The 17,240-nt window shown below is 35.1% G+C and overlaps 1 protein-coding gene across 1 annotated transcript in view; it reads right to left on the bottom strand.

Moving 5' to 3' along the window:
• The window catches only part of LOC142977742 (uncharacterized), a 74,601-nt gene that overhangs the window by 18,148 nt on the left and 39,213 nt on the right, over positions 1 to 17,240 (bottom strand). Inside the window, exon 3 of the mRNA XM_076121824.1 lies at positions 1,405 to 1,540. Coding sequence (XP_075977939.1) covers positions 1,405 to 1,540 — 136 coding nt within the window. The remainder of the gene's footprint in view (positions 1 to 1,404; positions 1,541 to 17,240) is intronic.

Here is a 17,240-nt window from a genome sequence, read left to right as displayed (position 1 = left end):
ACAAAACATTATAAATACATATGACTACATCTAAATATAATAATATATGTAACTCCAAGGTGACTGACTGACATACCCGGTTTCTTAGGTTTAACGGTAGTCTATCTATTCAGTAGCGTTTAAGCTCATATAAAAAACACAGTTTGAATACACAAACTACCGCTAAATGTGCCTCAGTAACTGGGCATTAATAATCTTTCAACGCACAGCTCAAACCACTGGACGGATCGGGCTGGACATGCAGGTAAATGTTATGACGTTATAACGACGCTAAGAAGGGATTATGATTTAAAAGTTTGTATGAAAATTCTATCCTAAGTCACAATCGATATCGAAGACGCGGGCAAAAGTTAGTATTCGAGATAAAAAAAAATAATCAAAATGTTTGTCCGCGCATAACTTTAGATCAGATAGATAGATATTATTGGTTACATGGCGGCGCGGACTGCTAGGATACAAAAATAAATAAATTAAATATTTAATTATTCACTGATGGGAAATGATTAAATAATATAAAACAAATATTTTAAAACTCACTATAATGACATTCGCTGTTGGCCTCGACACATTCTATTCTAACTAAACACACAATTTAACTAAACATGTTGATAAGTTAAACAACAGTTTTACAGCTATTCCAGTTCCATGTTTTCTATATTCCAACATGATTCCAACATTTTTACATAGCTTTCGGACTACGAATGAGCTAAGGCACGCGAAGCCGCGCGCGCCAACAAAAGTTTCAAGCACACCACAAATTCAAAATGTGCTTTTCTTTTTTTAAACAGAAATTTAATTTACTTTTAATTTTAGCTGAACTAATGAGAATAATGATTTTTATTTGGCATATTTTTTATGAGTTTGACTCTTACAACCCAGATTGGGTACAGACCGTCAGAGATCGTTTGCAGTGAGAGCTATGGGGGAGGCCTTTGCCCAGCAGTGGGACGGTACCGGCTCATAATGATAATACTATTTTTTTTAGTTACAAAAACATGCCAATATTGTTTAATATTAGTAAACTGGGTAACCAAAAGAAGGCCTATATAGAAGTGTGTGCGTTAATTTATGTACTTGCAAACTTTTACACATATATAGGCGGGCGTCCGATACCGAATGCGAGAAATTTAAAAAATAGGCCTTATTAGGCATGCACCTTACATACATAAAATCACGCATCCTTCAAATATAAATATTTAGACCAGAGAAATATAAAATGCTGTCAACAATTTTAATATAATTTGCAGTCAAAAATACTATTGACCATTCAAACTACTTTTAACCAACCTCATCATTCAAAAGCGATTTTGACAGAACATTATTGGTCAATAATACATTTTTTACGATTTTGCTAGTCAATATAAGTTTTGGCTGGTTATGAGTTGACTGCAACATATATATTACCTCAACATCCAAATACAGTGAGGAGTCGAGGGTCTGTGAGAGCTGCGCCATGATGGAGCAGTTCTGAATGACGAGCGCCACGTGAGGCACGAAGCACACCACCAGCATCTGCAGTAGAAATATTCTTCTACCTCTCCTGAAACAAGGCACTCGTGTTAAGTAAAACTTCTTTAGCGTGAAGGCGAAGTGCGTCAACATTTATTGTACCATCACGGCCTATGGCCATGGTCGGTACAAATTGAATCGAAACGTCAGTAAGTAAGGTATCGTGACCTTTAATATATTATTATTTAAATTACATGTAAAAAAAAGGCTAGCACGTTCTCATTTTTCAAGGAGTCTGTGAAATTGTGCTTGCTTTTCTAGAGGTCCACAGACTGGAAAAGCTAAGCAACGTAAGGTCAAGGTTATCAAATCGAATTTTGACCAATTTTAATAAAAAGATTTCATGCAGGCTCCATACATTTTAGGGGTTTTATTCGTTAGCTTTTTTCCTTCAAAAAATGGGCCCAAAATTAGTAATCCCCTTTCGCAGGTTGATTGATTACAAGGAACCATATTTATTAGTAACTTCAACAACACAGGTTTCATTGCTAGTTTTCGATAAAACTATATTCAAGCGCACAGGTTGCCAATATCATAGATTTTAATTAACTTGATCTTTCATAAAACACGCTACGTGGCGGCCGACAGTTTAATTTATCGAGTTTAAACGTGGTTTAACGGACGGGTTAATTAATTAGTCGGTAGTATATATGATGTACTAATAATATAGGTCATTGGCTGTTACATACAGGCAGAAATAAAGTTAAATTGCTTTTGAGTCCAATACGTATTTATAGTAAAAAAGACATTTTTTTTACATCTTTGGTAAATTCATATATGCATACATACATAAAATCACACTTTTTGTCCATAGGGGTGAGCATATACCAAAGAAATCCTCTTGGTACAATCCTTACAAACTTCCCGTGCCACATTCACATTCACACATTTTCTCCTACAGTAGTTAATGCAATATTATAATGTGTTTGTTTATCAAACAGCTGAAACAACTACGATATAATTGGGCAAAGTGATAAATCAATTAATTATACTCTGGGAGTTACAAAATAACAACGTGGATTTTATAATTATTCAGGCTATTTTGGGTTTCAAGATAAAAACACGACAGCCAGGTCCTAACTCGGGATATCCGCAGAATTTCACACAATATCTTTTACGACAGTGATTGATTAAGGCACATCAATCCTACGTCCAAATATGAAAACATACCGAGAGACATGCGATTTTTTTGTAGAAAAAACGACATCTCTACTCTTATGTCTTTTACTATAACGAATCATACGAATAATGCATCGCGTTCAAAAATCAAAATTAAAAATCATATTCTTTATTCATTTAGGTCAAATATTGACACTTATGATAGTCGTTACAATTACTGAAACTACCATTAGCTCGGAAAGGACGTAGAGCCTTATTTATACTAATATTAGTTAAGCGCAAATCTCAGGAACTGCTAGTGCGAATTGAAAAGTTATAATTTTTCAATTCGCACCTCATTCGGAATATAATCCGCGTTTCCAAATAGTTCGATCCGTCAGTATAACAAATTGGAATAAAAACATCCAAACAGTTCGACTATCGAACTACTAGTAGGACTAGATGGAATATTCATATTCACAAGTTATTATAATATCACTGATCCTCTATACCACGTATTCGTGGAAAAGTCCCAAAGGTTCAAAGTCAAGGTCCCATAGGCTCGGTACTTATTATAATTCAATTTTATTCAGGAACAGAGGACCGATAGTGGTCCGGAGAATAAATCAAATTCTTACGTATTATCTTGCTACGGGCCGACAACTTCGGAAAGGTCAAGTGCGGGTTGGGGACGCGTACCATCAAAAACTAAAATAAAAAAAATACAGTACTGTCAGGCATTGCATCACGATGATTTCATTCACCGTTGGAACAAGTGATAATTTTCCTGATGTAATAAAAACAAATCTGTGCATTTCTAAAATTAAGAAGCCGTATCAAACTAGCCACCTTTTGCATAAGCAAAGTCGAACGCACGCTGCAAACTTGCATCGAAAGCTCTTCAATAAGTTGTTGGACTATTGTTCGTAAGATACTGGCAGTTTACGTGACTTTGTTCGTGTAGGCGTAAGATGATTTAAACTTATGTTTGACTTACCGTGCTTCATAGGAATATTTCTAGAGTAACAAAATTGTTAGTTTGACGATATTGAAGACATTCGCGTGTTTAACCACTCATTACATCAAGTAATTGATTACGTATCAATTGTTGATGATTTTTCTACAAATATTGACATAGATACTTTATACTTAGGTATATACATATATCACAATCAGTGTAGACTTCCTTTGTTAAAAATAAAAGCCTGGCAGTCTTGAAAAAGCTGCATGTTTAAAAAAGAGAGTGTTTAAACTTGGAATACGCAATGAATTTTAGATTTAGAGCGAGCTGTTTTGTTTTACTTGTTTGCGAATACAGGTCGAAACAGCCTTTTATCTCTCACAAACATGGCGCCAGTTTTTGCCAAAGATTTAAGTATTAACCATAACTTCTTCGGCGCATCTCGGGTTTATCATTTTTAAATATCCTGCCAAATTAGTTCCTTCGGACCCCGATGGAGGCGCTGATCATATTTTCGTGCATTTTTTTTAGATAGCTCGATAGATAGTTACATTATCAACTGTATCTCGAAAGCTAGGCGAAAGACAAGATATAACATATTCGCTTGCGTCACATAAGAGAGAATGGGTTAAAATGTTCCCTGATTTTTTAACATTTTTTACTGCTGCTCTGCTCCTATTGGTCATAGCGTGATGATATATAGCCTATAGCCTTTCTCGAAAAATGGGCTATCTAACACCGAAAGAATTTTTCAAATCGGACCAGTAGTTCCTGAGATTAGCGCGTTCAAACAAACAAACAAACAAACAAACTCTTCAGCTTTATAATATTATAGTATAGATTACTAGCTGACTCGCGCAACTTCGCTTGCGTCACATAAGAGAGAATGGATCAAAATTTTTCCCGTTTTTGTAACATTTTTTATTGCTACTCTGCTCCTATTGGTTGTAGCGTGATGATATATAGCCTATAACCTTCCTCGATAAATGGGCAATCTAATACTGAAAGAATTTTTCAAATCGGACCCGTAGTTCCTGAGATTAGCGCGTTCAAACAAACAAACAAACAAACAAACTCTTCAGCTTTATAATATTAGTATAGATAATAATAATGAAAAAAATTAAGTGAAATGAAAACACCCAGAAACCGCATTAACAAACATTTTGTGAACTAAATCTTACAGATCTCAGACTTTCACTTGCACTCAAAGAAGTGCTTTAACATCAGTTTATTATGATGTATAGTATCACTATATCACGGCGTCCCCATCGGTGTTATTTAAGTCAACAACACAGTAAAATATGGCTAGTTGAACGTTCTAACTACGTTTATAAATCAACAACTATATCCTCTTGTTACGTCTTAACTTTAAAATTATATCCCAAGGAAAGACTCGAGGTTTACACGTGTCGGTCTATGTCTATAATATTAAAACTGTCTTATAATAAACATCGCGTAAGCTCTGATAAGTAACATAAAATATTTGGTCACCTTCAATCAATATTGAAATTGTATATGAGTGAATAAGACAAAACATTACAACGAATCAGTAGCGCGATTCTCTACAGTCAGTACTGTCGAGTACTTATCGAAAGTTTGACATTTAGAATGTACTGCAAAATAGTTCCAACGATACCCGTTAGAGGCGCTGATCAGATTTTCATACAAAATTTCACGTTGACGAGCCGGTTGTCGGTAGTTGATAGTAGTAGAGAATCGAGCTACAGAGCTCACGACGTTTATTAATAAGACAGTTAATAGCCGGGTCCTGACTATAGGCAATATCTTTTGTCCCGTTCATTTCGATCTGAAAGAAAAGTGACCTAGATATTGCTTCGCGAGGCTACTCGCTCAGTCAGGACCCAGCTATTGAAAAATCCTATCTGTTAGTTTTCACAGCTGACCTGTTGAATCAAGATGAAAGTAATGCCCTATCAAATATAGGTTTGTTTTTCAATAATCAACCCAATAAAATTAATTGCGTTTGTTAGGAATTGTCTGGTTACCATAGTACAAGCTCTGCATAGTTAGGAATCAATTGACTGTGTAAAGATGTCTTATATTTAACTTGTATACTTTGATTCAAGTAAATTGGCCTTTTACAAAACAAATTACAATAACAAAGAGATGATACAAACTGATATTGCGTGTAGGAAATCGAATACAACGCAGAGGTGGTAGATCAAACGCCGGGTAATTTCTCAAAGTGGCCTCACAAGCCGAGCACACTGGAACTTAAGAGGTCAGTTCCTTGGAGCAAACTTCACCCTTCAAAGGTTGATAGTATTAAGTTGCCTTCACTGTCGTAGCTACGTAAGCCTGTAGGGCCATACCTTGTTAGTTAGTAGAAATGGTTTCCGTGGCGTAATGGTTAAGGTGGTCGCCACGCCACTATCAATATTGGAGGTCGTTGGTTCGATTCCCAGACGAAGCAATTATATGTGCGATTCACAAATAGTTCTTTCAGGTTTGGTAGTACTTTGTGTACATTGTTTGTTTGTAAAAGTCCCTGCGACACAAGAGCAAATCTAAGTGTGGGAGTTGTCTTAAAAAAAAAACAAAGAAAATGCCTTTACAAGAATCTTACTATTATCCTTTCTAACATTATACATGCGGAAGTAACTCTGTTTGTCTCTTCTTTATGAGACAACCAATAAACGGATTTCGATGAAATTTTGAATATGGTCTTCCCAAGATATACCCAAGAAAAGACGTAGGGACGTTTTTATTCGGGAAATACCACAGACACAATGCGTAATGATGACGTAACTCATAAAACTACAGTTCACGCGGACAGAGACTAAAAAACTAGTTAGTTGGAAACAGAACTAGCTAACACGCTGTGTTCTAAATTACAATAATAAATATCATAAGATAGGATTATTTCAATATCTTCTATAGATAGGTATTGTTCCTAATAGTTTATGAGCAGTACGTGAGGTATTTTCTTACACACAAATATCTTTGGACTTATATTATTTTTGCAAGGTTCAGCAGAGGTGACCTCACGGTTGTTTTTACTTTGTTTTATTTGCCATGAATGGGCAAGCATTCTTCACTATTACTACATATTATAAAAGGAAGTCCAACCAAACATTTACTGAATGGATTTTCGTGCTATTTTTTTCCAAACATAAAGTTATTCGTGAGGAAAATTAAATTTTAATCATCTATTAAAGTTAGATCTTGTCGCATATAAAACGCCTTCTGTCAGTAGAAAGTTATTTTACGCCAAGGCATATTTTATACATAAATCTTCTTTGAAAATCGCTCTGACTATTGGTGAAAATTGTACAAAAATCCGTACACTTCTAAGATCGCAAACAGACAGGCGCAGTAACAGATCTTCATTTTAATATGTAGTGAAGATACTAGAAAGTCCATACGTTTGTTTAACACCATTCCAAGAATGTTCCGTCCAACTGCGATAGAATTTTCTCCTTCCCAACATGCACAATCCCACAAAGTAATTAACTAGCCCCTTGCGTGCCTCTTGTGTGTCGATAATTGAATCACACTGAATACTTCTGTGCTACGATTAGATCTATACTTGTACATTACGTAGTTAAGTAAATAATTGTCTATATATTTTGTTTGTGTGCAAAAATCTCGTTAACCTTTGAAGTTAAAAAAAACTAATATTCCACGATAATGTAGTATTCAGTGTTGTATATGACAGTTGCAATAGTCTAAAGGATAGATTTTTGATCTCAGAATAGCGATAAATCAAAAAACTATTTGTATTGGTAATTCTATTTTTTTACAATCACAAAGAATCATGTTTATACAAATGACTCGCTCTCGTCGATCTCATTTTGATTCACTGACATTTTCAATGACAAAACTTACGGGTATTACGGCTTGGAACAAGAGAGACTTCCCGTATAATAATATGTATTACATTAGCTTTAACATTATTGTAAATATTTCAAATAGAATATGGAGGTTACGTCATCTTTAACACAACCTTTATTCCTCTACATTTATTTCTAAGTAAAGCTAAAAGAAAAATAACAGAAACGTTTTATAGCCGCTAAATTAAATTTACTCAGTTGTTTGTAAACGCCACTTGGTAGATTAGACAAAGGACGCTTACCGTGATGTTCACAAAAACAGATAATATAATATGACGAGAAACAGTGCTTGTTTTGTAAAAACAATATATTTCCTTTATTATTTATTCATGTTTCTTTTATAGTTAAAATAGCAAAAGCTTCAGACACATAAAAGATAAAACAATAATAATACTTGAAAACTTTGTTATGACTATGACAGGTATTAAATGATCATTGAACATATAATATTAATATTATTAAAATCAGTTGTATTACGAGAATAACATTCAAAGTTAGATGGTTGCGACGGGTAAGTAGAAATTGGCCCTCAACAAAAAATGCCCTTGATCATCTTTTTTTTTAACTAGTTACTGCCCTACTGCTTGGCAAGGGTCTCCCGAATATGATGGAGGGATTAGACCATGAGTCCTTCACGCTGGCTAAGTGCGGGCTAGGAATAAAAATTGCATGAACTCAAGAAATGCGTTAAACTATTTTAGACTTGCACGCAAGACAGCTTTCTTCACGATGTTTTTCTTCACCGTTGAAACAAATGATCAAATTAATAAATAATTTGTATAATCAAGTATTTTTATACACACATAACTTCGAAAGTCATCGGTGAGTTTTGGTTTTTAAATCTCAAAAACGTGTTCAATCAAGACTAAATTGCGAAACTAGACAAGAAATAGACATGAGTAAGAAATTCTAAGTGATAAACAAAAGTCCTCTACACAAGTCAGAAGCAACAAAGCGTAACATTGATACGTCAAAGGTGGGCTACGTCACATAGTAGACGTAGATATGTACGTATGTATTGTATTACGTAGGCTTACCTATACGCATGCGGATAAAACAGAGCCAGCACAAACCAAACGTATCGCAGATACAACCTCGTAACTCACTGTAATACGACAACTTAGAGCTTTACCAGACGTACCACAACCACGCCACCACAATGACACGTGGTCGGATGATTGTCCTATAAATGAAATACAATTTACAAGTACAACATTTGGCTGCCGTTATGAACCACGTGTTGAACTACCAAGTCGAGGACACATCGCAACCACATTTAGTCGCTGCGTCGTGGTGTCGTTGTGATACGTGTAAAACAAGCTTTAGAGAGACTTGCAATGCCTGATTTATATAGATAAATAGATTATAAATAATAACTCTGGGTAAAGACTAATTAAAGTAGCATAAACAAACAGGCCGCGATCGGCTGCATAAGCCCAGGTAATTGATGTTTAAATTCCAAAATTTCCACACCTTCGCTAAAAGATAACCTTGCATGCAAGGCTGTCTACAAAGTTGTGGGACTATAGATACCTACTCGATGTCACTCTTATTCAAAGTTTCCTAGAAAATGGATGAACGCTTTGTAGCATATCCGAAGTCGAACTTAGTGAAATGATACTTTTCGTTTGTTGTCATTCTTGGAAGGGACATGTGGTATGTTGCGATATATCTCTAACATTCTACTACTCTTATAGTAATGATATTTCATAAATCTGTATATTAGGTAATGTTTATTTCCAGTCCAAGATATGGTTATCTGGGGGCACGGAAGTGCCCCCGCAAGTCGAGCAAAAAAAAGCGGCACGGCCGTAACATCCTTTTCTCGAAGGAATTCGGGCTATTTTTGACACCCCTATAATTTCGTTGTGGATAAAGCAAGGAGCCTGGATTTTCAGCAACTAATCAGTCATTGTATAAAAACGGAATATTTAAAATTTCAGTCAATTTGAACCAGTAGTTTAAGAATGACAACTTGTTAAAATTTTGAATTTTGTCACTCACTGATTCACTGACTCACTGACTCACCGATCATCAAAAGTCTAAGGTACTTCTAGCAGACCTAGAAGCTTCAAATTTAGAATACAAATAGGGTTTAGTGTCTTAATTATGGGAAAAATTTTATATTTTCTAATTTCGGTCCAGTTTTCTAAATACACCAACTGCAACAATAACTTTGTAATCCCATATAAATGTAAAAGATTACAAGGTTACATTTGCAGTTAATGAATTATTATTACTGTAGAAAATAAAATAAATCGGGAGGGGGTATAGGGTGGGTAAGGGTGTTTAGCCCATGAAACTGAACAACATTCCCATAGGAAAATATGTTGAATTATGAAAAAAAAACGTCTTTCCATACGAATTGGACTTATGTTCGCTCTACAAAAAGAAGTGAGATGCCACCAAAAACATTCTGTAAAAATCTCAAGTCTCGCTGTAAAAAGTTGTGAGATCTATATAATACCAAGTCGATTAATCTATTTAGACTCTACTTAAAGGACCTTCTGTCTTAAGTTATTACGTATGTTATTATCATGCCAATAAAAAAAAATACCTTTAAAACAAATAGATCGACTTGGTCATCGCAAGAAAACACAAATACGCCATTAACATTTCAGGAACATTAACTTCTTGTCGTGCTGTGTAGTGTGATACATACTAATAATCAAATCATGCGATGGCCAGGTCGGTCTATTTGTTTTAAAGGTATTTTTTTTTTAATTGGCATGATAATAACATACGTAATAACTTAAGACAGAAGGTCCTTTAAGTAGAGACTAAATAGATTAATCGACTTGGTATTATATAGATCTCACAACTTTTTACAGCGAGACTTGAGGTTTTTACAGAATGTTTTTGGTGGCATTATTTATTCTTTTGTAAAGAAGTTCTGTCGTTTGTCAAATAAATATCATTAGACAACTCACACACGGTCATTTAATTTCAAACTAAGCACAGCTTGTACTACGGTAACCAAAAAACTGATAAACATACTTATATACTTCTAAATACATACTTATATAGATACAATTAAAACGATCCTCAGAATAGACAAGCAGAATAGACAAAAGACATCAGACAAATATTTGTCCCGAGTGGGATTCGAACCCACCGCACGCAGCGCTACGATTATCTACGAAGTGACTACATTAACCACTGCACCAAACGTGCAGTTAAATATCGAGTAAATACTAAGTAAAAGCTCATCATCTCAACATAATAGAACTCCAGGAATAATGCACGAACCCTATTATTACACGAACAGGCGAGACGATCGGAATCAAATGTCCTTTGAAGCTGCCATCGTCAAGAATAAAGTAGAAAAGGTGAACTTCAATAAATGAGGATTGGAGACGCTCAGAGCCAGTTATGCTCATAACTAGTTGCGCTCACCGGTCGGTAAATGATCTGTGGATAAAGCAACCTTTGGTGCGGTCATTCCGTAGATGGGTGACCGCGTAGAGATATTTGAACGGAGCACCTCCGTGCTTCGGAGGGTTAAAAGTCGTTCCCGGTTGTTGTCAACTAAGATAACAGTCGTTAAGTCATGTCAAAGGCTTTTCGGGCGACTTGAACAACTTTAACACTAGGTTGACCACTAACCATACAAAAAGAAGAAAAATACTTCAATAATTGCGCAGTCAATACTCTTTAGTAACACAAAAAGTCATCGACTGCAGCGAGAGAAACGAGAAAGATAAAGTAAGCACAAGTCATCTGCATACTCCCTATTCAACGTAAATTAAAATGCAACTTTTTTAGGGTCCTTTATCAAAAGGGTAAAAATTATGCCCTGTCTCTGTCCGTCTGTTCGTATGTCCATCTGTCACCTGTATCTTATAAACCGTAATAGCTAGGACGCTAAAATTTTCATAAATTATGCATTTCCCTTGCCGCTATAACAACAAATAATAAAATTAAAAAATATATAAAAGCACTCCCCATACCATACTATAAACGTGTCTTTTCGTATTTCTTTGGTACGGAACCCTTCGTGCGCGAATCCAAGTCTCACTTGGCCGGTTTTTATTCTAGAATGGTAGCTATTCTATCCTACATCATTAACAAAGAACAGAGAACGCGCGGCGTGAATTTTAAGTAAGTTTTTCAAATCGTTTGTTGAAATATTGAATTGAATTGTTCATTCTAAGTGGAATAAAAATAGGGCAGCTTGAGTGTGGACGTCAGCTTGAACGTATGTTACAGTTTAAAACAAATGCTAGACCGCATTTTTTAGACTGTTTTTGTGGAATAAAACGGCTGTTTGATAACTTTTTTTAAAAGACAACTCTTTTTCTTTTGTAAAAAAGACAACCCTCGTACTAAGAATAGCTCTTGTGTCGCGGAGACAAACATACAAACAACGGGCACAGAGTACAACCAGACCCGCGACAACTATTTGTGGAATAGCATAAATAGTTGTTCCTTGAGGGAATCGAACCTACGACCTACAACGAACCTACGACCACCTAAAACCAATGCGCCACGGAGGCAGTCAAACTAATTGCAAAGGTTTAATATAATTTCGTACCTACATGATTTAATGTTTCAATAAGCAAACTCATTCCCCACAATGTTATTAAATTGCAAGCATTTGCTTCCTAACGAGAAGACAAAGTAGATCACGTAATACAGCAAAAAGATCCACACACATGCCGTCGAAATGCACTTCGTATTGTTCGCAATGACTACACAATGCTTTGTACGGAGCTCTCCACAGTGGGAGTCAATTAGCACAATTGACATTAAGTACGTGAAGTCCGAAACATTCCCCGTACGAACGAATATGGCTCGGCTGTCAATGGGGAAACTTTTTTCAATGTTTCACTCCGAAGGCGAAGTGCCAACAGACGGACGCAATTTGACCTAACGACTCAGTAAAAACTTTCCAATCGTTTTAATTAAACATTTTATGTAGAATATTTAGCAAACATGTTTCGCTGCCTTGAAACAAAAGGGCAACAAATAAAAAACCAAATTCCTGTTTATTATAAAAATATACATTCTATCAGGTAAAGAGTCGGAGGTATATCTCGTCGATGGGGTTTAACCGTCTATTTGAGACAATACTCGTTAGAATCTAGCTAGTTCCAGCGTTTGTAAAATTGTCGATAAAAGTAAGTATAGGTAGGCAAGTAGTAAGTCAGCAAGCAGTCAAGTATTACAAACAATTTTACAAACGCTGCAACTCAATTATAATGGTTATTATTTCAAATATAATGGTTTTGCCCTATAGATGGAATATGCTACCCTGACTTTGTTTTGATATTTTAAAAAGACTCCTATCTATTTCGCCATAAAAAATACTAAAGTCTTCTTTGTTTGCCGGACGAAATAAAAATTTTAATAAAAAATATTTTGAACATTTTTGGTTTAGTATTTGTTTTAAAACAACGGTTTCGGTTCAACTCACGAGAAGAAGAACGTTGTAAAATATTTACGAAGTTTCGCAACATGTTCAACTGTAATGAAGAGTTATTAATTAATGTGAACTGTGAAGCTTAAGGCATTTGTTGGAACATACTTTTGTGCTTGTTTCTTTACGAAATATGCTAATGTTATGCAATCTATACTTACGAACTTCACTCGTATAACAAAAGCTAACATAATCTTCTTTGTAACACTTTTATAACTAAACTACTGAAACAAATTAAGGGCAACATTTTATGATATACGTACTTGCTCTTACCCGCGATTTCATTGGTTTGAGTCATATGGCTTATAACCCGTATAGTATTGAATCCCGGAATTTACCGAAAAAATACTGTCTTCACATTTTTTTGGGTCTTATATAACTACTTTTGAACAAACTCTCATTCAAATCGGTTTAGGGGTTCTGACTTGAAGGAGAGGCAGACAAACTAAGTTACTTATTCATTTGATAATATTAGTAGAGATTCAATCTTAAAGACGAATAGAAGAGGAGTATCTCAGAGAGCCGTAATGTAGGAGTACGCATTTCATTTTTTGTGTCGCGCATTCAGGGAAAAATTGACAAGGCAATCATTTTTCAAAAATGAAGTTTCATTCAACATACATACATACGCACATACAGTGCTAGAAGTCACAGCCTACTCTAATTAACCCGTGAAAGTTTATGCTTGGTTACTGCAGCGGTGCTGACTGCAATAAACACCAATGTGTGTGCTATCATGATTTACTTACAGTATATTGTGTGTGCAGTTTGGACAGTGGCCGTGTGCAATATAAACAACAATAGCGGCCGGAATCGGCTCGAGGCCGACCTGCCGTTCAATTGTTTAGTGGACTTTACTGTTGACTGCTATTCAATTCGAACCTATATATTTGTAACAAGACGTTTCCTTCCTGTGCATTTTCAGGTAATAGTTATTGAATGTGATGAAAACAACAGTAGGAACTCATAACTTTTAAATTCTCGCGTTGCATGTTTATTTTATAATAGAATACAGAAACTAATGCGAACACGCATTTTAAAGCAAAAATATTTTATTGTACAATAAACAGTAGGAATTGTTAGTTAGTGATATAACTAGCATCTTTAAGTAAATTAGGTTTTCAGTATATGAATATACCTATTCAGATATAAGGTTTCTGTGTTGATTTACGGCAAAATTATTTAGTAAAAATGTAGGCAATGACGTACAAACAGCGCAAAATCACAACTCAACTCGATTTATAATGATATTTATTATTCCTACTAGGCAAGCCAATTAAAATAAAGCTAGTAAGAGACCGTGCCTATACTATAATACACTACATGTCAATGAATAATACGTTCGCTAGAATTAGGTATATTATTGATCTTTCCTGAATATTCGATCACATTGAAAGAAAATAAACGCTTAAATAGTAAAAATACTATTCTTCATTAGATTTGGAAGATTGAAAAGAAGTTTATATAAAATCGACGAAAAGAAAAAGTCTTGAAGATTTACAAGTAAAATGTAGGATCTAATAAATCTTGTTACTATTTAATATGTCTAGAATATTTCGTCATGAAAATTCCTCAGACATTTATGCCTAGTATCAAAATAAAAAAGCAATATGGCTGACTGGCCGCGTAGATGCTGAGACGTAAAGAATCTGATTACTAGATTTATAAGTCTGTAATAATTTACTAGATAGACAACTTTTTAAAATTAAGAGGTTATACTTAAGACTGTAGAGGGTCGATCCAAAAGGCTTATGCTATGTACATTTTGTTCGCTAATAATGTCAAAATTAAGATTATTACAGACTGAAACATTATATTAGGCATTTGACCGAAAATACGATACTTTAACGCCAATGTGTCGTATTTCTATGCTAAAATGTGTATGTACAATTAATAAAAACAACTGTCTATTAGCGAAGCTCTTTGCTGGTGTTGCTAATCACACTATAAATAACTACATAATATAACAAAATCGCCTTCTACGTTTATACTTCTGTTGGCGATAAAATCAAAATGTAAAGAATGGATTTTCATACGGTTTTGACCAAAAGATAGAGTGACTCTCGAGAAAGGTTTAGTGTATGTGTATAATTCGGCGTAATACCCTGGCAAAGGTCGTTTGTATATAAACAAGCCTTCTCAAAGTCTACTACAATGTATGACACATATTTCAAGCAAGTTGTCAACTGTCGACTAGTTAGTATTCGGCTAGATTTTAAAACCTCAAAACCTGGGACAGCCCATATGACACTCGTGCACAGCGCCAGTGCTTGAGTGTTTTATTTTGGCAAACGGATTCAATTTGGTGGGGCTTCATATTGAGGTCGTGTCCAAATTACGAATACCTAACTACTTTTGTAGGAAAAGGTAGTAAGTTTCTTATTGCTTTTTATTAGTTTCTAGAGAGGTAAAACAGGCGAAGTTTGATTGATTTCTTTTATACGTTTTGTTAGAAGTATTTCTTCATATCTATTTCTTTTGATATTCTATCTACCTATTATTTACTGAAATAATATAAGATACATGTTTCATGACTCAAGGCCTAACCCCTCGTTCATTACGGGAAGAGACCCTAGCCCAGCACTGGGACATTAATGGGTTAAATATAATTTAGAGACACATATATAGGTTTATATATTCCCTTTGTATGCATTGTATATATTGTGAATATTTGATTATTCATGATGGCAATAGTAATAGTTCAGCGTTCATCTGTTAATAAATTAGTATAGGATACAAAAAATCCTTAAGATAAACGTTCATTTTTAATACCGAATTTGTTAACAACGATATAAAAGTAAGCTCCAATTTCCAAATAACCACACTGTTAGCATTTTAAAACCCACTTAATACGTAGATTTTCCATTCATATCTGCACAAATATTCGACAAGCATTTTACGTTGTAAAACGACAAAAAGTGAGGCAGAAAAACCGATAAAATCGCTACACAGTTCCAGTAATCGATGTGTGTACGTGCCTATCCGCAATGTTCGCCACTTTTGACCTCAAAGGGTAAACTTGTAAAACGTTCACTGAAATATGTGCATCTCATTTTTAGCTCTTTACGAGGAGCTCGTGGCTTAGTTAACAACAGCCGCGTGGATCGATTTCTGGTTAGTAGCAGGTTAAGCCACGCTTGCTGTGGTTATTCTGTGGATGGTGATCATCTTATACATATCCAGTTCCTCCGTGTTTCGAAAAACACGTTAAATTTTGGGTCCCGGCTGTCATTTACGAAGATCTTTGACAGTCGTTAACAGTAATCAGAAGCTTGAAAGACTGACAATCAGTCTTACCGAAGGGTATCGTGTCATAACCCAGGTAACTAGGTTGTGGAGGTCAGATAGGCAGTCGCTCTTAGCTAGAAGCCGACTCCAACATAGTTTGGAAAAAGGCTAAGCTGATATCTATACTAATCTATTGTAATATTATAAAGCTGAAGAGTTTGTTTGTTTGAACCCGCTAATCTCAGGAACTACTGGTCCGATTTGAAAAAATATTTTATTTTTAGATACCATCAAATTAATTTTTAAGGTTACATACTATCACGCTGCGAAAAATAAGAGCAGAGTACCAATAAAAAATGTTACAAAAAAGGGGAAAATTTTGACCCATTCTCTCTTATGATGCAAGCGAAGTTGCATGAGTCAGCTAGTATTTAATACCGGGAACACACTGGGCTCCGTGGAGGTTAAATGGAAGCTCATCCCTTATTGATGCCTTGTTCCGACGTTGGACATTAATTGTTATGCCTGCGCCGGCCGCCGGTCGCCGCTAACACGTTTAGCTGCTCTCATAACACGGCTTCGAGTTAGCATTATTACCTGGCATTGACTTTAATTAAAACACAGTCATAACAAACGGCTGTTGTAACAATTCGGCCGAAATACCACAAATTAACCGCCAGTCTCAATTGAATACCTGTCAGATCTGATAGGGTTGTATGTATATTTTGTAAAGAACAATCGGAGAACAACAACTCGGCAAATTCTATAATAATTTTCTAATCGTTAAATCTTAAATCTAAAGTTCTATATCCATATGTTTATATTAGGTCGGGGAAAAGTCTTTTCGCATTATAGTATGTATGAACTTGTAATAAAATCTTTTCTCTACACAAAAAGCTCAATATTTGGGTACCTAACGAGCTTACTGAAAGAAACCTAATGAACCGTGTACTCATTTGTGATTCTTGAAGTCAGAGATTTTATTACAAGTTCATACTTAATATTATAATGCGAAAAGACTTTTTCCCCGACCTAATATATTTTGTAAAGAACAATCAGAGACCGACAACTCGGCAGATTCTATTGTTTTTTTCTAATAGTTAAATCTTAAATCTAAATTTCTATATCTATATGTTTATCAGTTATTTGGTTACCAGTACAAGCTCTGCTT

Source organism: Anticarsia gemmatalis, chromosome 13 (genome assembly GCF_050436995.1).
Source record: "Anticarsia gemmatalis isolate Benzon Research Colony breed Stoneville strain chromosome 13, ilAntGemm2 primary, whole genome shotgun sequence".
In the NCBI taxonomy this organism is placed as follows: Eukaryota; Metazoa; Arthropoda; class Insecta; order Lepidoptera; family Erebidae; genus Anticarsia; species Anticarsia gemmatalis.
The sequence above is the reverse complement of the archived record's forward strand: the minus strand, read 5'-3'. Positions and strand labels throughout refer to the sequence as shown.